This window comes from Phocoena phocoena, chromosome 11 (assembly GCF_963924675.1).
Source record: "Phocoena phocoena chromosome 11, mPhoPho1.1, whole genome shotgun sequence".
Lineage (NCBI taxonomy): Eukaryota > Metazoa > Chordata > Mammalia > Artiodactyla > Phocoenidae > Phocoena > Phocoena phocoena.
This window is the reverse complement of record NC_089229.1, coordinates 75739780-75761907: the sequence shown is the minus strand read 5'-3', so window position 1 is coordinate 75761907 and position 22128 is coordinate 75739780. Positions and strand designations below refer to the sequence as shown.

General features: G+C 37.7%; 1 protein-coding gene across 2 annotated transcripts in view; it reads left to right on the top strand.

The window, feature by feature from the left end:
- FGD4 (FYVE, RhoGEF and PH domain containing 4) overlaps positions 1 to 22128 on the top strand; it is a 187876-nt gene that overhangs the window by 129765 nt on the left and 35983 nt on the right. For both annotated transcript variants that reach the window (XM_065886809.1, XM_065886808.1), the window contains exons 3-4: positions 1764 to 1947; positions 6743 to 7250. In XM_065886809.1, the coding sequence (XP_065742881.1) occupies positions 1764 to 1947; positions 6743 to 7250 (692 nt within the window). The remainder of the gene's footprint in view (positions 1 to 1763; positions 1948 to 6742; positions 7251 to 22128) is intronic.

Sequence of the window (22128 nt, the reverse complement as noted above, 5' to 3'; positions counted from 1 at the left end):
AGTATCAAAGAAGGAATGTTCACTGAGTAAACTCTAGATGGAAGAGTTATTTTATAACAATCTTTACACACAGAATGATAAAGAACACATTCACTTCTTTGAATATTCTAGTTAGGAATATTGAAATTATTCCTAATATTAAAACTATTTGGGGGGGTGGAATATTGTCCTGGTTTACTATTTGGTATATGTTTGTTCTACACAGGAACTTTTTCCTTAAAATGAACAAATGTCACACTTGTGTAAGCCTCTTCCTTTCCAATGGATACTATACTAACCATCCCACCCCCACCCCCAAGTACGTCTTGGAAAATAGTATCATTTTCATAAAAAGAAACATTTCATTTTTTCACTGGAATTTTCTTCTTTGTGTTGACAGGGAAAGAGGTAAATTGTTACAGCTGTAGCTCATTGTGTGTTTATATATATATATATACACACACACACACACACACACAGAGGTATATATGTGTGTGTGTATATGTTTTTTTCTCCCTTCTCTGTAAGAATTGATAACTAGCACAGAAATGATGAAATCTGGGCCAGTGAGCATCAGGCAGCTGTCAGCTAGCTAAGTTCATAAAAGAGATGAGATTACTGAAAACCAGGGTAAACAGCTCTGGGAAAATGGGGCATGTAATTAGAAGAAGACATGATTTCCCACCCTTTTTCCAGAAGTTAGGAAAAGGGTTTAAAAAAGAAAAAAGGAGATGATTCTATTTGATTTATTAAAACATGTATAGTTATATATTCATTTACCCGGAATGTTAATTGAAGAGAAAAATGATACTGTGTTGGTTTTCAAAATTGAAGTAATTCCTGTACTGATTAAACATTTGTGACATATTATATTTTCTCATCTACAGAATTTCTCATCTGTTAGGGAAAACCTGTAGATTTTAGTATTTTGGAAAAGATCTGTTACTATTCTATTAATTGAGTGGAGGACTTATTAGTAACCAAATGATTTGTGGTATTTTAATGCTAGGCAACTATTAATGTAGCAGACAATAGTAATAGAACTTCTATAACCACCTTTTGCAGATGTATTATGAGGAGCAGTGCTAATAATGGAAGGAGCTAGAGTCTGGGTACCAGTTATGAAATATGATCAGCCTTGTTACGCCAGGCCAATCACTTAAGCTCTCTAAGACTTCATAGACATAGGAGGCAAATAATGATCTACCTCAGAGGACTATAAAGAAAAAATTTCATCTAAGGTCAAATGAGATAAGGTGCTTTTAACTGGGAAGATGCTCTAAGTAGTGCAATATTATATTACTGTTGTTCGTTGGGTTTTTTGTTGGCCTTTATGTCTAACCTACTAGCTCTGGTTTCTGGTATATCTGTTATCACCCTGTTATTAGAAAATCTGTTTTATAGCAAGCAATGTATGTCTAAGAATTAGTTTCAAATTTAGTGCTTTCCTTTCTCTGTGTAGATAAATAACTGCTATGTTATCTCTAATAGAGTTTGGAATGTCATAGCCATATGTAGATCCATAGATGTTTAATAAAGCCATATTTAAAGTCACTTAAAATTAAAAGAACCACTTGAATCTTGGAGATGGGATTTCTACAGGACACAGAGTAAATGTCCAAGATAGATAAAAGTTCTCTTGGTTAAGGTTCAGTACAAATTTGACAGACCCCTTTACAAAAGGTTGATAATGGTAAAGATTTTTACACTCAGGACACCAGAATTCTTTTGTTAAGGAACAAATATCAGTTAAATACTGATTTCTATTAATTCTTTTTCTACAGTGCCTCCAAAGCCACTACACCTGCAGAATTCACCTTCGTCCAATATACACCAAACCCCCAGGCATAAAGCTTTATCTAGTGCAAAACCAAGGATGGAGGAAGTTAAACCTGCCTCTGCTTCTTGTGTCTCAAAAGAAAAACCCAGTAAGATATCAGATCTCATCAGTCGCTTTGAAGGAGGCAGGTAAGAGCTAACTTACAATGGGAGAAAGCAGGGGGGAGAAGAAAGCTGGTTTTTTAAAAAGTATGATAGAGTTACAGATTTTAAAATAAAAAATAGAGTATTTTATTCCATTAGGTTTGGTAGGCCTTTAGAAAGAGTGAATTTTTAAAATGCTAATCTTGCCCTAATATGAATTCCCATTCATATTATATTATATTATATTATATATTACCTATGTGCAGTGCTCTGTGCCCCAGCCTTCTCATCACATTGTGTGCTGTGTAGATCTCATTTCCTGCGTATCTGCGTATGTCACTCTGTGTATTGTTACTCCTTGGGGTCACTCCATTGGTCAGTAGATATCTGGGTTGGAAATGCAGGAAGTTGTCTCTGTTTCTTTGCTTCTCACTTCATATGCTTGAATTTAACTCCTGTGGGCCTGTCCCATCTCTTCTTTCTGACCCATTTTATTTAATGTGGGTCTTCTGTATCCATTCAGTCCCTGTTTCCCCTCTCCCCATACCCCTGTACTGTACTAGGATTGTGAAGAGATACTGGCAATAACAAAATTCATGCTAAATTTCCATTCGTATTATTAGCTGTAATTTTATATTCTTTAGTCCTGATGGTTCACAAAGGTAGCCGAAATGTATATTTCTCACTTAAAGATAAAAAAAAGCTCACATAAGTTGCTTTTCTACTTATATGACACTCAATTGTTTTTTCTTAGAATTCCCATCACTGACTTAAATAGAATTTTTTAAAAATTTTATCAGAAGGATTTTTTATGTATCACCAAAAGTCTGTATATAGTTAAACAGTATGTATAATTTCACTTTCATCCTTGAAGCCAAATATTTCCATTCATTCTAGTGAAATATTTGGGAATGGTTTCCCATTAGGTGATTTCAATAGTTATTTGCAGGATGCATTATTTATGTAATGAATCATAGCTTAGAAATACTTTAAGATCTTCTGGAAATTGTGACCAAGTACAAAACTGCAGTGTCCCTCATTTGTGAGACTATATTTACTAACAAGTTCTAGAGAAAAGTAGTTTCTGTTCTTAATCAATTATGGGAACTTGAGTCATAAATATTTAAACTTCAACATCTCCCCCTCAGAAGTAGGATTTTTAATACCTTTGATATCTTAAATTATAGTAATCTTTCCTAGAATGATTTATTTCCATTGAAAATGTTTTTGTTTCTCATGGCAAGTTGATTCAATAGCATGTTTGCAGATTCCCAGGGCCGTGTCCAGTGACTGCATAATAAAAGGAGGGGATGGAGCCCTGACCCCTATCCATAGTGCATGCCAGAGCCTGTATCCTCAGATTTGGGGGTAGCTTTGGGAAGCCCCGAATGGGTCAGTATTCCAAAGACTGAGTCCTCTAATCCTCACTATTTTGGTAACCCACTGTTTGTATTCCTCCTCTCCATGTACAAAACATGCAGTTTTTCCATATCAACTTTTTTCAATATATTTTTCCAAATCAGTTTTCTTTTACTCTTCCAACGTTAACAGATTCAAAGTCATTTTTTGATGCAAAACTTGAAGGTTGGCTCTAAGGAGAGATGTAATGTATGGCATTTTAAGCAAAATTGTTCTAAGAGCAGATAGGATGTAATGTGAGCATTTGGGCCAATCTGCTGAAGGGATGTTACCTGTGGCAGAGTCCACTGCCAGTACGAAAAATAATTATATGTTTTTAATGAGGTATTTCCAGTAGGAACAGGCCCTAAAAAGTATGGGTTAGTGTTGCATTGGATCTATAGGACTTGAATGGAAGTTTTTATTCCTTTTTCAGTGAGGTCCATGTGCCTGCAGTGTGGCTGTCCGATTTTACCCCAGTTATTACAGCTTAAACTAGCACTTGGTGGAATAGAGCGAGATTCTGCAGGCTCTGATTTACCACAGTAAATTGACAGGAAGAACCAATGTCTGTTACAGTGGGGTCATGTAAGACCATATGGCACTATTAAAACCTTACCCATGCGTCATAGTTTTGCTCGTTGCAATAATCTAAGTATCTCTGGTTTATTGCTTTCGTTTTTTTTGTGTGTGTATGGTACGCGGGCCTCTCACTGTTGTGGCCTCTCCTGTTGCAGAGCACAGGCTCTGGACACGCAGGCTCAGTGGCCATGGCTCACGGGCCTAGCTGCTCCGCGGCATGTGGGATCTTCCCGGACCAGGGCATGAACCCGTGTCCACTGCATCGGCAGGCGGACTCTCAACCACTGCGCCACCAGGGAAGCCCTCTGGTTTATTAATAGGAGTGATTTGGAGGATGTATTTGGAGCAAGTGAACTTTGTTTATTTATTTTTTACTGTGGTTTATTATTCCATTTTTTGTTTTTGTTTTCATTTTTTGAGAGTAAGAGAAACTAGGATTTTTGACCTATGAAAGTCTTTAGGATTTTAGAAAGAAGTAAATAACATTTTCTCACAAAACTGAACATTGTTTTTTCCCAATGACACTGCAAGGCCAACTGTTTCTCCCCATGGTTTGTCATCTACAGGAATCTGCTACTTATTGGTTTAACCACTGCTTTTACTAAACCTTCCCTCCCCACCTTATCCTACACCCCTCCACACACACACATATCCCCTGGATATCACTTATTACAGGAAATTCTTACTTGTCATCCAAAGTGGTCCTTTCCAAAAATCCTAAGTAAGTCCAAAGTTTGGTTCAGAGGATCTCCTAAGGATCTTTCCACTGTGTTGCTGGACACTGATGTGTTCAAGAAAAGGAGTACAGTTTGATTCAAATCTTCAAGGACTTTTGGAGAAATTAGGCCTAAGGTATCCGCTCTTAGAAGGCAGATATCAGCGGTGGAGTGTGTCACATTTACTTATACTGACAACCTCCAACTTTTATATGACATTTTCCCCTACCAGATTTTTCCTTTCCTTCCTGTGCTGATAAACTTTACTGTGTCTTTTTTCTTCTCTTATTGCTTTCTTACTTACTTTCTTACTGTTATTCCCTGTTCCGTTCTCCAGTCCAGATCAGCAGTATTTGGGAGGAGTACAGTGAAGGGAGACAGTAACACACATCTCAGCGTTGTTCCTGGACCTTTCTGCTGTGCCCTTTCCCCACATCCCTCATGAGCCCTCACCCCATAACCTCTGCTTGTGCTGAGGAAGATGCCAGCCCTGGACTTTCTTCCCACATTTTTTTTTTTTTTTTGCGGTACACGGGCCTCTCACTGCTGTGGCCTCTCCCATTGCGGAGCACAGGCTCCGGACGTGCAATCTCAGCGGCCATGGCTCACGGGCCCAGCTGCTCCGTGGCATGTGGGATCTTCCCGGACTGGGGCACAAACCCGCGTCCCCTGCATCGGCAGGCGGACTCAACCACTGCGCCACCAGGGAAGCCCTCTTCCCATGTTTTGTATGTGGCCTGCTCACCTGTTTCTCACTCCATCCTTCCTATTCCAGTGTATTATTATAATGTGGGGTTAAGACTACAGAATTTAGAGTCAGACTTCACGGTTTGAACACGGGCTTTATTATTTGTTAGCCACGTTACATTGGCCCCATTATATAAGTTTCTAAGCCTCAGTTTCTCTATTTGTGGGGTCCCTATTTTGGAATTATTATGAGTATGAAACAAGGTAATCAATGTAAAGGGCTTAATGTAGTTTCTGGCAGTTAATAAATGTTAGCTGCTATTATTGAATTACTGTCATGATCACTATCACGATGAGTTATTCATTGCTCCTCAGCTATTTATTGAGCACTGTCACATGTCAAGTGCTGTGCTCAGAGGTGGGGATAAAGCAGAGAACAAGACGAGCACATTTTGTACCGTCACAGAGCATTAGTCTGTTTTAATTTTTCTCCTCATTAGGTCATAAGAATCTCTTCAAGGCTGAAGTCCAGAGTTTTGTATTTGTCCTCACTAGAATCCTAGATTAAAGTACTATATATATTTCCATAGGAACATTGTAATATATTGGCAGTTAAATTCCAACGTACTATTAGGATTAAGCCTCTTTGAGGTGACGTCTGAGCAGAAACCTGAATGATGGGAAGGAGTACACCACACCATTGACTTGGGGAAGATTGCCCTGGACAGAGAGAATGGCAGCTACAAATACCCTTAGATATGCACATTTGCTTATTGGGGATGGGAACAGCAGGTGACTAGTATGACAAGAGCACAGTGAGTGAGGAGAGAATAGCATATAATGAGGCCAGGGCTAGTGGGGGCTATAGTATATAGAGTCTTACAGGCCATGATCAGGATGCCAGATTTACCTTCAAGTGTTTGGGCAAACCCTGAGAGTTTGATCTTTGTGGCCAACTTGGGAAGACTAAGTTGGAGGGGATCTGTGTGGAAGCAGAGAGACAAGTTAGGAGGCTATGGAAACATGTGCAATAAAATTTTTGAGAAATGTGTTCTGCTTTCCAAAGAAAAATAACCTTTGTTTCTAACCTGTCCATAAATTGAGGGCTAACTATACTTGTTTTTAAAATGTTAAGAAAGTAAAAATCTTGGGATAAGATGGCCTTATTAAATATTTCGCACATCTAAGTCTTCACTAACTAGCTATGTTAATAAACAGCCCAAGGAAATGTTTCCAACCCTATACGTAAAGCTCAGGCTTATCATCTTTATTTAAATGTTTAGCATCCTAAAAGACTGAGAATTACTCTGGAATATTCTTACCTATGTTTCTAAAACCATCAGAGGGAAAAAAAATGTCTTCACTAAATATCCCTAAACAGCTAGAATAAATTTGTTTTTATTCTAGAACTTGTTCATGCCAACATTTTCATACTTCCTTTGTATTTTATCTTTTAGCTCATTATCAAATTACAGTGATTTGAAAAAAGATTCTGCTGTGAACCTAAATGCGCCTAGAACCCCGGGAAGGCATGGATTGACAACCACACCTCAGCAAAAACTCCTCTCCCAACACTCACGACAGAAGCAGGGAAATGATACAGATCAATCTCAGGGGGCACAGACTTGTGTGGCTAATGGTATGGTAGCAGCACAAAACCAGATGGAATGTGAGGAGGATAAAGCGGCCACTCTTAGCCCAGATACTCCTATTCAAACTTCTGAGCCCTTGCCCGATACAAACTTAGTGAATGGAGAAAGACAGGAAACAGCCACAGACCTTGCATCCCCCACAACAAATGACTGTGATGAAAATGCTTCTGACAGTAGCTGCAGGACTTTACATGTCGGCCCACTGCTCCCCCTGGTAGAAGGAAGGGCAGACACAGAAGCCAAGGTACAAGAGAGGGAAGATGGAGAAAGCCCCCTAGAACTGGAACAGCTGGACCAGCACCATGAGATGAAGGTAAAGCATAAGTAAGAAGAAGCACTGACTTTTTTAAAAAAATATTTATTTATTTATTTATTTAGGCTGTACTGGGTCTTAGTTGCGGCACGCGGGATCTTCGTTGCGGTATGTTTAGTTGTGGCATACAGGATCTTTAGTTGCGGCATGCAGACTTAGTTGCGGCATGCGAACTCTTAGTTGTGGCGTGCATGTGGGATCTAGCTCCCTGACCAGGGATTGAACCAAGGTCCCCTGCACTGGGAGCACATAGTCTTACCTACTGGACCACCAGGGAAGTCTCAAGCACTGACTGACTATTCCACTATGGTTTGAAAACTATTTTATAGCACTTACGTGATGAGTAAGTCAGATCACCCACACCACTGGTTGAATAGTTTTCAAGCTCTAGCTGATGATGCATGTTTTCCCTACTCTGAGGAGATATTCCACTTTTTCTTCTATGTAATTTCTGTTGATCTCTCTATTATGATTTCAAGATTCAGAACAGTGTGAAGACTTTGATATAGGAAAACCACAAACATACTGTTTTTACTTACATTGGAAGAAAATGTTATTTGTTGCCCAAATGTTAAGGCTGCATCCCTAATATTTATGGTCTAAGTAACAGGAAATTATATAATCCTGAAGATCATCTTGGTTCATAGTTCATTTATAGAAGAAAAAACAGTCCCAGGAAGCTTAAGTGATTTTCCAGGCTCACAGTAAAAGCCCAGACTCCTTGTGTTCTGACTCTCAGGCCGGTATTGTGTCCTGATGCAAGAAGTCACAAGTGTAAATGCCTAATTGCAGGAAATGTCAATGAATGCAGCGGCCATGAGGTATAGACTAGAGAGAGGTGAGACTGGCAAACTAGAAGTTCATTTCCTTTCTAATCAGAGCAGCAGTTTGATGAACCACCTGAATGGCATTTCTGAGCTAACGAAGAGCTGATTTGCTGGTGAAATATGTTCATAATCTACCTGGGCTATAGCAGAAACTTTTATACAATTTCAGTAACAAGACGATTGCATTTGTATTCTTTATTCATGTCAATATAGTGCTTTGGAAAAATCAATAAATATGGCTTTTACAAAGCACTTGGAATGTCTTGGATCAAAGATGGTATATAAGCATTATCATAGCATTCCCTGGAGTGGGGAGTTGTTTATAATTCTGAAGACAAGAAAAAAGTTTCCATTGTTTAGTCTCTCTTATATATTATAAATAACAATCTTTGTAGGAGAGCTGATAATTGAAAATTGGACAGTTATAGGAAAATTTGTAAAGGATAAATCCAAGTCCTAAATCTATTTAGAATTTTTTTATGGTACTGTATCTTAAGTGGCACTAACATAGCCAGAAATTCAAAAGGACTGATACTAAAATATTAGAATAAAAAATGATTGACTGATATGTTCAGAACTTTAAAGTGAAGTCTATCTTATAGTTCAATTTACAGTGATCCTGAAAAAAATCACAAATAGGCAAAGAGCCAGTAGCTTATTTTCTTCCAGTTAGTGAATTAATTTTAAATGCTGACTCAAGCAGAGAAAGTTTAAATAAGGAAGTGAGTGGGAGAAAGTGAATCATACTTGGTAACAATATTTGAAACATTAAAGAAACAGGACTTTGCAAAGTGAATCTCTTTACATCTCGATATAGTAGTAGATTTTAGTGTCTCTGTGTTTAAATCACGGTGAATGGAAAAGAAGTTTAGAACCAAGGAACTCAAGACTCACATCTGTCCTTTTACACTTGGGATGATGCCACCAGCAAGTATTTGTAAAACAGTAAGAGCTGTTTTTATTAAGAGAAATATTTTAATTGGTGATGATGCCTGTGGTTGCTGGGTACTACTTTTTTTCCCATGTCATATATTATTATGTATACATTTTCATAGATGAGTCTTCTTTGGTTTGGGAGAGACTTAATAGGGCTTCCTATTAAATTAGTGAGACATGGAATAGTACATCTGGTCTTTCTCCTAATGGGCATTTAAGCAGTGGTTGGCACATGCTATATGTGGGAAGAAAAAGGAAATTTTCTCTGCAGAGCTGTTGATCTAAATACTATATGAGTCTCCCATCCAAAAACGAGTATTAGAATGTAATTTCTTCATGGTAAGAATGTGTTCTCTTTTGCTGCTTTAGAGTAGCAAGCATTAGTGCTTGTTACATTGCCTTTCCTTGTTCCAAAATGCAAACATAAATGTTAGCAGTGTTAAGGTGATAAGTTTTATGTTAAGTGTATTTTACCACAATTAAAAATAAAAAATAAACTTAAAAAAATTTTAAGTTAGTAGTATATAGTAGACTAAACAATTGGAACCGGGAAATCTTGATGCTACTTCTTTGTACATCCACTAACCAACATTATGACGTTGAACAAATCAATTAAATTCTCTAATTAAAGGGTTCTAAAATTCTTTAGTTGAAGAATATAAACTGAGTCTGAAAGTCTCTCCTTAGTGATAATAATATAATAATTCTGTGCTGTTGTATGTAGGTATATTCCTTTGTTAGCATAGCCCTCCAGATTGTCAGCTGCTTCTTAAACCATCTAATGTGTTGAACTTCTAAGACATCATGGAGTATTCGAGTTTCACTATGCAGACAACTGAAAAAAAGTTACCTCAGTCTTTATATAACTTGATATAGAGGTTTACATCAGAATAGTCTTACTGGCTTTCATTTAAACCAGAATTAAATTTAATGGACATTGTGCACCAGGAGTGGAAGACTGAGGGACTGGGGGATGGAAAGTGGGGGTACAATAGAATTGCAAAGATAGTTCAGGAAAGTAGATACATATTAAAATATATCTTGAACAATCATCATTAATAATTGAGTACAGACTTGAAAATAGTCTCAGCTTGTGTAACTCTTTCACTGATTATCTGATGTATTTTGATCAAGAATCACTTACAGTGGTGAATATAGAATAATGTTATTTTTACCATGTAAAAGATAATACCCACCTCATTGAAACTGTTGACTCTACTATACTTTAGCAAAGCAACACTTTTCCAATGTTTAAACTTTTTGCACCAGTGATCTAAATATAGCCAGACACCTCAAAGTAATCAGATAATTCTTTAAAATCTCAGAATCAAAGAAAAATTTTAGCACCTTATGATACCTTTAGTTTTCAGCCACAATGTGTTAATAGTATCTTTAAATTAAGGTTAATCATGTATTGCAGCAGATTACAGATTGAAATCTACTAAAAGGAAGATGTCATTGGGTGAGCCAAAAAGTTTGTTAGGTTTTTTCCATAACATCTATACAATATTATAAGGAAACATACTAAAACCCGTAAGGTACAGGAAAGGTACAACGACTATCGTAGTGTGTATGCATGTGCACGCTCAGGGATGGTACTTGAGGGCATCAGGGGATAACAACAGTATTATAATTCTTGTTTGTCATGATGAATTTGGGTTATCATAAATAGCTTAAACTATATTAGGAGACTCAGGTAAATGGGTTAGAATGAATTTCATTAAAAATAGTTATTTTTTCTCAGATTTGTAGGCTTCAGTGGGTGAGCTTTAGTAGAAATGCACTATGTTGAATGCTGCACTCGTCAGTTTGTGCCGTGGAAATGAAAATTTCTCTTCACGGTTTTCACGAGTCTTTTAATATCCAGGTTATATTTCCATGGGTTGATTGGTAGTTTTTTCTGAGATTTATTCAAAGTATTCCCTTCCTCTGTATTTCATACGTCAAGCCAAATATCAGTGTGTAGATATGCACTTTTTAAGACTAACGTTTATATAAATAAAAAATCTCTGTTATTGCCAACATAAGCTCAAAGTAGCAATGTATTAAAACTATAATAATAGCAATTTTATCAAGAATGTAAAAGAAGCAGATTTTTTAAAAGTTAATCTTTCCTTTCACCAAAAATGAAAGAAATTATGTAGTGAAGTTGGCAGATAGATGAAGGTGGTGTCCACAATGTAGAGACTTATAGAAACATATATTTTTTTAAAAAACATAAATGTTTATTTCCTGCTTATTTCTGGTTTTTTAATTGCTATTTATTATGTTTTTATATAAGCCTTGAGGGTTTATAACTTTTGAACATACTCAAAAGTTAAGAAAGATAATTATCTCCTAGGGGAAAAAAATGACGGAAAGCACATTCAGAAGTAAGTTTCAGGACTTCCCTGGTGGCGCAGTGGTTAAGGATCTGCCTGCCAATGCAAGGGACATGGGTTCGAGCCCTGGTCCAGGATCATCCCACATGCCGCAGAGCAACTAAGCCTGTGCACCACAACTACTGAGCCTGCGCTCTAGATCCCGTGGGCCACAACTACTGAACCCACATGCCACACCTACTGAGCCCACGTGTCACAACTACTGAAGCCCGCGTGCCTAGAGCCCGCTCTCTGCCACAAGAGAAGCCACCGCAGTGAGAAGCCCGCGCACTGCAACGAAGAGTAGCCCCCACTCGCCGCAACTAGAGAAAGCCCACGTACAGCAACGAAGATCCAATGCAGCCAAAAATAAAAATATATTAATTAATTTTTTAAAAAAGAAAAAGTGAGGCTTGATTAGAAAAAAAAAAGTAAATTGCAAACAGAAAACCAGTGGTGTAATACAAGTTAACTCACTTTTCCTCTTTTTCCTTCAGTTTCTCCTCACTAAGTTTAATTATATTTCTTAAAATTGTTGATTAATTTTATAGGGTGTAATATGAGATATCAAAGTTTTCTGAGAGGTAAAACATAATGCTTACTTTGCTTATCCATTTCTTATGATGGGCTACAAGTCCTTTTTTTTTATAAAGCTTTACTTTTTATTTTTTAAATTAATTTTTGTTGGAGTATAGTTGATTTACAATGTGTTAGTTTCTGCTGTACAGCAAAGTGAATCAGTTATACATATATCCACTCTTTTTCAGATTCTGTTACCATATAGGTCATTACAGAATATTGAGTAGAGTTCCCTGTGCTGTATGGTAGGTTCTTATTAGTTATCTATTCTATATATAGTAGTGTGTACATGTCAATCCCAGTCTCCCAATTTATACCACCCCCCATAAAGCTTTAAATTTCTTTTGGCTCACTTCTTGAAAGATAAGGGGACAACTGTTGAGGTCTTGTTAGATTTGAAGGCAAGTATTAAATTACACCTCTGTTTCTTTTGCCAAATCAGCTTTAATTCCAAGAAAGTGAAAGGCAACACAAGCGAAGAAATTATCCAGCTTTACTAATCGATCTTTCATTGTTGCTAGTATTGTAATGACAGCTCCAACTAAAGTCGTAGGCATTTTAAAGTGATGTGTAGAATAATGGAAAAGTTTCCTCACTAACCATGTGGATAGTTCATAAATGCCTTGAGGGTAGCTTTTCATTATTCAGTTAGAATTGATGGGGAACTCAGAAACTTCTTTTTTTTTTTTTGTGGTATGCGGGCCTCTCACTGCTGTGGCCTCTCCCGTTGCGGAGCACAGGCTCCAGACGCGCAGGCTCAGCGGCCATGGCTCACGGGCCCAGCCGCTCCGCGGCATGTGGGATCTTCCCGGACTGGGGCACGTCCCCTGCATTGGCAGGCGGACTCTCAACCACTGCGCCACCAGGGAAGCCCCAGAAATTTCTTTATGTTGTGGTGACTCCATTTAGTATGTTGGAAAGATATAAGAAAGAAATGAGAAAAAGTGTGCTTCAGAGAGCCTGCACCTGAATAAAACAACCTATTGTTCACTTTAAAAATTCAGTATGCAGGCTCACTCTCCTTGGTGCTGGAAACAGAAATGAACAAGGCAAGCCCTTTCCACAAAGCCTCAGTCTGCTGAGGGGAGAAAGACATAAGTAAATCAGCATGATATGTTGCAAAAAGGGCTTGGGAAACACAGATGAGAAAACTGCTGTGCCTGGAGGAATGCTGGTGAGGGGCAGACTGCTGAGAAGCAGCAGAATTGGGCTTGAAGGAGGAGTGGGAGGTGCTGGTGGTCCAGAATAGGCAGGAACACGGAGGTAGGGAAGATGAGTGCATCTAGGCGGAGAGCAGGTGTGAGAAGTAGAGACAAGAGGGTAGCTGCCATGCTTAGGGGTTTTCTGGCCTCATAATAGAGGCCAGAAGGGCTAGTGAAATGAGTGTGGGAGTAGAAGGATAGGCTTAAAAAGAAAATGTAAGCTAAGGATAAATTGCAGTGGGTTTGTGTGCCTAAGCTGGACTTTTTCCCCTGAAAACAATGGAGACCTTTTTTTAAAGATTTTTAAAAGTCTGAATAAAAATTAATAATCCTTATAGAAAATCAAGAAAATGCAGCAAAGCGTAGAGAATACAAAATCACTCATAGTTCCACCACCCAGAGAAAAATGCTTTGATATCTAACATTCCAGCTTGTTTTTCTCAGCTGATATTTAAAAAAAATATATGTCAGTAGCATAATGTACGGTCATTCTGCATCCTGTTTTGTAGGATTAAACATAGGTATTTTCCCATGTTATTTCAAACTTTCCATAAGCCTAATACTATCTGGCCTAAGAGGCATTTAATTAAAGCATGGAAGTGACATGATTATACATCTGTGGGTTTTAGAAAAATGACTCAGATGAAAGGAAAAACAGATGGTGCAGGGAACATGGTTAGTAAGCAACTGTTGTAGTCCAGGTGTGAAAGGAAGAGGTCCTGGACGAAGCAGAGGGTTAGGACAAGGGAGAGAGATTTCTGAGAACTGCGTGACTGGATGTAGAGAATGAGTCATGTTCAACTCCGAGCTTGGATGAAGAGGCAGACGGTGTACCATTTACTGAACTACAAGAGAATAGAAAGAACAACATATTTGGAGGGCAAAAAAATTAATTAGATTTAGACATAATGTATTTAAAGGACTTGTGGGATGTCCAGGTAAAGATACCTAAAACAAAAATGGAATATTCTGGAGACATTATGGGTTATTGGTTAAGGATGAAAGCTTTAGAATTAAGAGATGAGTTCCAGTCCCAGCCCCATTACTTCCCAGCTATGTGATCTCAGACACGGCACTTCAGTATAACTCTGCAGGCCTTGGTTGAGATGACAGACAAGAAGGAAAGTGATTGTGTTTGGAATGAGGGGAGGGAGTAGAGTTGCTGATTAGGTTACTTTTATGCTACTCAGTTTATGGCACCTGCAAGACATCCATTTGGAGATATTAAATAGGCAGATGAAGTATGGACCTGGAGCTCAGGAAAGAGGGTAGGATGTACATAAGCATGTGATTAATATTGCCAAAATAGAATGTGTAGGAACCAGAAGAAGGCCAAGAACTGAGCCCTAGAGAGCACAAGCATAATCGAAAGGGGAACATAGAGATGTGTCTGAGAGGGGAAAGAAGAAGAGAGAGCAGTATCATGAGAACCACTGGGGTTGAGAGAGTGGGGGATGGGGGGGTATTGGTGAGCTTGTGAGGATGGTCATCATTTAGAATGTGGAACTAGAAGTTAACCCGGAGACCTAGGCCTTTACTGGGACATTATAGCTAAGTAGCTCAGTAAACCTGGGTATTCAGATTAAATACAGTGAATCTATATATACTGTGTTCAAGTCACTGCAGTAAATTCAAAGAGGAAACTACTAGTCGAGAAGGAGGATTAAGATAAATAAATGACCATTACTTAAGGTATCATGGGGTAAAGGGGAAAGGAGAGCTCAAAGATAAAGCCAAGGTTTGGAGCGTGGCTGAGAGGATGAATTACCTGTTGTTAGCAAAAATGGAGAACTCAGGCAGAGTCTGGAAAGTCAGGTGCCTGGAGGTCACAGGGTACACAAAGATTCAGTATGGGTGTGAGAGAAAAGGAAAGGTCAGATCTTGAAAACACAGTGGTTGTTGTATGTAGCGTAAAAAAAAAACAAAAACAAAACAGTGATACAGCATAACCTGGTGGTCAGGAAGATAGACTCAAGAGCCAGACTCTCTATGTTTGAATCCCAGCTCAGCTACTTACCAGCTACGTGGCCTTGAGCAGGTCACTTAAACATCTCTGTATCTCAGTTTCCTCATCTATAAAATGGAGGTAATATTACCTACCTCATAACATTTTTACAAGGCATAGAATCATTAAATAGTTGTAAAGTACATAGAACAGTGCCTTGAAACAATGTGAGCTGTTTGTTAAATAAAACATAAAATAAAAATCCTGTTTCCTCATTTGTAAATCTAGATGAATAGATTCATGACCTGAGATGTCCCTTAATAGACCAAAATTCAACATAGCTTACTTGCTGAAAATCCCAGCCCCTCTCTCTCAGTTCTATTTTAAACTAAGGTGCTCCCTTACAGGATACACAGAGATAAGTTTGCATGCCTCATGCCATGTGAGGCACTCACTACTGTGTACAAAGTTTTAACTCTGGGGAATCATCACCAGAAATATTTATGTGACCTTATTACTTTGATATTCTGCCTAGGCTTGGGATAGTTTAATTCAGTTATTGATTGTGAGTATATATTACATTTTCTTGGTGTCTGATCTTTAATTTCTGCTAAACCCAAAGGACAGTTTAGTCTAATATACACTAAATTGGGTGTAAGAAGAGCAAAGTTCTTCTCTCTTTGCTGTCACTTCCTGTCTGATCTTGTGCAAGTAACCAAACTGTCCCTCTCGGTGCAGGCTCTTTCTCCCTCCTCCCCACCCTCTCTTAAAAGGATGTAATTTAAACCTTCAGATTAAAAGCTCTCACTTGCCTCTTCTCCTCTTTCGAATTGGGTAAACAGTATAGAGGACATAGATTTGAAAAATATTGGTGCTGGTCACAATTAGGCTTGGATTTTGCTCCCAAAGCTTCCTGAAGGATCATGTTAAAGTACCAGACTCTTTATGCTTGTGACACTATATTATGCAGCAGGGAAAGGAATAATGCCTGCATGTCATAGTGGGCATTCTCTTTTTCTTGTAATGTGAACCTGGTGATAAATTTCTTCCTGATTACAACTCTTCCCTGAGACCATGTGACCTTACTTATGGCATTATTGCATGATCTTAATAGAACACAAAATCTGTGTTTTGTTCCCTTACCTTTTCATTTTCTTGTTCCCCAGATCCAGGGGGAGTTCTCTTAGTTAAAAGGTGGTAGCAGAGTACGAACTTTGTTTTCACAGACCTGCATTGAATCCTAGCTTAGTCACTTACTAGCTGTGTGACTTTGGGCAGATTACCTAGCCTCGCTAGGACACAGCTTCCTCGTCTATAAAATGAGGGGATAACGCTACCTGCTTCATGGGAGTATTAAGAGGGTTACATTAGATAATTCATGTGAAGAACGTAGAATAGTGCCAATAAATAGTGGGAGTTGCCCCTGGCACTCACTTATGATATAACTTCCCTTGATTACCTTGCTCTTCAGTATACTGAGAAAGAATACTGGAATGAAGGTGTCTAACACAAAATTAAAGATTTTAAGTTGTGTTTTGAGATGATGGACTAATTATGTGACATTTAAATATCATTGTGATCTAATTTTTAATTATCACCTGGAACCACACTGAAGATTTTGATGTCTGTAAATACATTAAAAAATGACATATCAAAATGTTGATGCATCTCATGAATTGTGGTACAAAATCAAGTGTTTATTTGCTAACTTGACTCATCTTGCTATGAGAGAATGGACTTTAGGGAATGCAGAGACACATACCTATACAAAACCACATCTTCTTTCTGCATGGTAGAATACAGTTAACTGATGACAGATTTGGATAGAAATTCCGCACGAGCAAGAAACATCTGTTCTGGTCCTATAAAACATGATAATTTATATAGATATTATTTTAAATATAACATATGGAATATGTTATAAATATACATATGGAAAAGGCTATAAGAACTTTTAGTAGTTTTGATTCAGTGTTTTTAGGGGAAAAACTTCCTGCTTAAAATGAAATCACATGAGAACATGTATTGAAGAGTTATAAAGCCATAGTATCAATATCTGATTCCTTTTTAAACAGTTAAATATTCTGCCCTTAAAGCATCTTTCAGGAAACAGTTACTCACTGGCATTTGTGAAATTCTTTTCAAAATATCTACTCCCCTGCTTGGGGTTTTGAGACATGTGCAGGGCGTATGGCACTAAGATTCTGAAGAGTGAATTGCTGGCTCCACGCAAGCATTTTCTGCCTATCCAGTTAATGAACTCTGAGAGCTGCTCTTTGTCCCGGCTCCTGCCATATGGAAGAGTCATGCCAAAAGGTCTGAAAAGACCTGCAGGAGCTGGTGACATCTGCAAGGAAGGAGGCAGAACTGACACTGCAACGCTTCATGTGCCAGTGGGTACAGTGACTAATAACTAGGCTGACCCTAACCCAAGTGAAAATGGAGCAGATCTCTACGAAAAGATTCTCAGAGGTGTAAAGGTACACAGTAATAGCCTAGGAATGCATAAGCAGAGAGGAGCAGGGGAAAATAAATTGTATAGTCTATTAGTGTAAGAGGAGTGTATCTTACTTTCTCAGTTCTGATAGTTTAGGTATACTCTAGTGTATTTTTGTTTGAGGCAATACTCTGAGAATCAGCTTTCAATAGAGTATATATTTGCAGGTAAAAAAAGAAAGAAAACCAATCCCTTTATTTTATAGAGGAATATCAAAAGTAAGATACTTTTTAAATAGCATATTTATAATTATTTTGAAAAGTCAAGCCTGTGTATTCAGCTGCAAAAGAATCCAATGGGATTACTCATCAAATCAGTATTGTGTAACCATTATTGTTTTCCAAAGAATCACAAAAATAAATGACTTCTTAGTAAAGTGCTATTTTAAAAAATATCAGGCTACAGCCCCAAGGTACCAGCAGCTTTAAAACTACTTTGTGCATTATTTAAGTATAAGTCTGATAGAGTAATTGACCCTGTACATTATAGTTAAGTTTCAGAAACTAAACTAGTTTTTTAAAATTTGGAAGCCATCATATTGTTACATCAAATATGACTGAATTTTTTATACCTGATAATTATTACTAAATGCTAAAAAGTCTGCTTTAAATAAAATTTATGTTGGAAAAATAATCAGTATATAAATTAAAATGCACATTCCATTTTTAAGTGCATAGTTGGTATTTTGTTAGTCTGTTCACTTGTAGGCACTTAATACAATCTTGTTTTTTGTTGCAAAGAAGGGTTAGAGTGAGAGCCAACTATTTACTGAAGAGTTACTCAAAAATCACATACTCTCTTATGTGAATAAAATCTGATTCATTTGGGTTCTGTGTGACCTTGGGCAAGTTTCCTGGCCTCTTTGAGCCTTGGATGTTTTTTTTTAAGCTCTGGAATTTTGTTTTGTTGTGTGTGTATACTACCTATAAAATAGGAATAATAATGGTACCCATTTTATAGACTTGTTGTAAGGACCAGTCAATCTGTGTAAAATACTTTTAACAGTCTGGCATATAACAAGCAATGAGTGAATAATTGTTAGCTGTTCTTATTATGGTGATGCTATTATTGTTGTGATTAACCTAAAGAAAGGCTCCATGAGTCTGTGATGTCCTCACTTCCACCACAAAATCCCTAGTAACTTTTCACAAACCTTATATGTGAGTGATTAAACCATATGTCAGCAAGTTTACTTTGTGTTGACTTTGGCAAGGTCAGGGACCTAATGTTAGAAGACCATCTGTGTGGAAGAAATATAGCTTTTACTAATAACTGCTGGCATACCCTTGGATTTTGCAAAATATGAACAGGATACCCACAATTTGCCACGTTCAGCTAAAGTATAATTTGCGATCAGCAAAAAGATTGTTTCTTAGAAGCTTCCTATTTAAGATCTCGTAGGATATGGAAGACCTCAGGGGTGACTTCATTGCATAGCAATAATAGACATTATGACTTGTTGTTTAATGAATTCTCTGACTTACAAAAGATGTATTATTTTATCATGGCACAAATTCTGCTGGATTGTTTTCTTTAAAGATATTAGCTAGAACTAGAATTAGAATATACAAAAGAGTATAGTGGGTCAAAAAGATATCTCCACTATTAGAATAAAATGAAGGGCTTGAAAAGAATGAACTACTAATAACAACTTGGATCTACCTCAAATGCATTTTGATAAAGCAAGACTCAAAAGGCACATGCTGTGTGATTCCATTTACATGACACTCTGGAACAAGCCAGATCAACAATTACTAGGAGCTGGTGGTGGAAGAGGAGTGGGGTTGACTGCAGAGACCTAAGAAAAGTTTCGATAGAAATGTTCTGTATCTTGATTGTGGTGGTGGTGACATGCTTGTAACCATTCATCAAAACTCCTAGAACTATTCACCAAAAGGGTGACTTTTACTAATTGTAAATTTCACCTCAGTAAATCTGGCTTAAAAAACCAAAACAAATGGCTGTAGTGTTGGTGCAGGTCAGTATTTCCTGTGAGTGTGTAGAACAGCATATCACTTTTTCTGAAATGTTGATGTAATTCTTATGTATTTACTTATTACACTTAATTACATCTTTGAAAGTCACATTTTTAGTTCATTAAGTATTTTACTTTCTTCTCTATAAATAGTGATTGTCTAAAAATTTCTTGAAAGTTTATCAGTTTCATGGAATATACTACATATGTTTCTTAGTATTTAAGTTTTTTATATTAATCAGGATGCTACAAATAACACCAATATTACTCGACCTGGCTTAAACAATAAGGAAGTTTATTGGCTTCATCTCTGTGGTTATGGGATGGCTGCTTATAGCACTCAAGACTACATGTACCCTCATTTACGTGGAGCAGCAAAGAGAGATCTCTTTTTTTATGGTTCTTCCTTAAGACTAGGGAGCCTCCTTTTCCAAAGCTGCCAGTGCATATTCCCTCGTGTCTCATTGGCCCCTGAACCTATCGCTGTATACTCCTGATTGCAACACCATTCAGGGCTCCCCTTTTGATCTGTGGATAAGGTCAGTTTCCCCAAAGGAAGGGCTACATAGTAGTTGGGTAGACACACTAACCAAATCTGGATACCATTAAGAGATAGCGGGGAAGGGATGCCAGGTAGGCAAGCAGCAATGCTAGTACTTTACTCTGAGTTTAAGTTAAACCAAAACTTTGACTAATTATGGAATTTGACTACTACATAGTTGTTTCTTTTAAAATATTTATTTGGCTGCGCCGGGTCTTAGTTGTGGCACACGGGATCTTCGTTGCTGCATGCGGGATCTTTTAGTTGCAGCATGTAGGCTCTTAATTGTGGCATGCGGGATCTAGTTCCCTAACCAGGGATCAAACCTGGGCCCTCTGCAATGAGATCGAGGAGTCTTAACCACTGGACCACCAGGGAAGTCCCGATTACTACATAGTTCTTATTTCAGTGTTTCTGAGACCACAAATTATTTAAACGTATTATATTACTTAAAGACTTCACATAAAAATACCTCAGTTCTGTAAGAAGCAACGTGGTAACTTACCACGTTAGAACATATATTGCATCTAAAGCATAAAATAGATGTCATATGTGTTTAACACAATGAAGCATTTATACAACTTAATAGCATTTTATACATAGTTTAAAATGTAGCATTTACACAAATCAGACACTGGTTTAAAGTACACTTTTGTCTGCTTTGATACTAAAGTTTTTACTAAACTCTTACTATATTTCATAGTCTCCTAGAATGAGAAAAGTATTTCAGTAAAGTAACTAGGTAGAAACAACTCTGGATAGTACGCAGAGTCTGGATTTTTTCCTGTCAGTGAGAAGAGGACTATTGAAGAATTTTGGTTTTTCCTATGGGAATTATCATTAGGTGAGCAGAGCAGAGTTTTTGTTTTGTTTTGTTTTTTAATTTTATTTATTTATTTTTTGGCTGCATTGGGTCTTCGTTGCTGTGTGCAGGCTTTCTCTAGTTGTGGCGAGCAGGGGCTACTCTTCCTTACGGAGCACAGGCTCTAGGCATGCTTGCTTCAGTAGTTGTGGCTTGGGGGCTCTAGAGCGCAGGCTCAGTAGTTGTGGTGCACAGGCTTAGTTGCTCCGCAGCACGTGGGATCTTCCTGGACCAGGGATCGACCCTGTGTCCCCTGCATTGGCAGGTGGATTCTTAACCACTGCTGTGCCACAAGGGAAGTCCCCAGAGCAGAGTTTTAGAAAAATTCCTCATACAATAGTATTCAAGGTGGGTTAGAGCCAAAAAAAAATAATGGAATCAGTTAATTGGGCAACTAACTATTGATTGGCCTGGGCTTAAGATAAGGTATGAGCAAAACAGGGTGGCAGTGATGAGAGCTTAAAAGATGAATGCTAAAGACAAAATGCCATGAATAGGAGTTGGTGGCTGACTGGATTTTGTGGTAGGGAACTAAGCTTAAAGTAATTTAAGTCAGCTAACTGGAAAGGGATGGAACCATTGCTAGGATGGTAAGGTTGGAAGGTGGTGGTAGAATGGAGATTTTACAGAAATGATGAGTTTGGTCTTAGATTGACAACATGTCAAAGTGGTAATAAATGTCCAGCAATAGTTAGTCATGTGAGACTGCTTCTCATTCATTCATTCAGTGATATTTTATTGAGTGCCAGTGTTTTATTGAAGCACTGCAGTAGATACAAGAGATGGAGCAGTTAACAACGAAAAAATGTTCCTGTCCTCATGGCACTAGCAAGGTTATACAAAGATATTTAAGAGTTAAGTAAATATAAACTGAAGAAATATTAAAGTCTAGATTTAATTAAAAGTAATATAGATAGAGGGAGGTGGGTGCGAGCAAAGGTGAAAGATTAACAATGAATTGATGTTGGATCTTGGTGATGGACACATGGGGGTTTGTTTTACTATTTTCTTTACTTCTATATATGATTGAAATTTTCCATAATAAAAAGTTTTTTTAAGGTAAAAAGTTCTGTGCATAGAGCTAATAATTAAACAAGATCTTTGAGAGAGTGATAAAAACATGTCCAGGGCTTCCCTGGTGGCGCAGTGGTTGA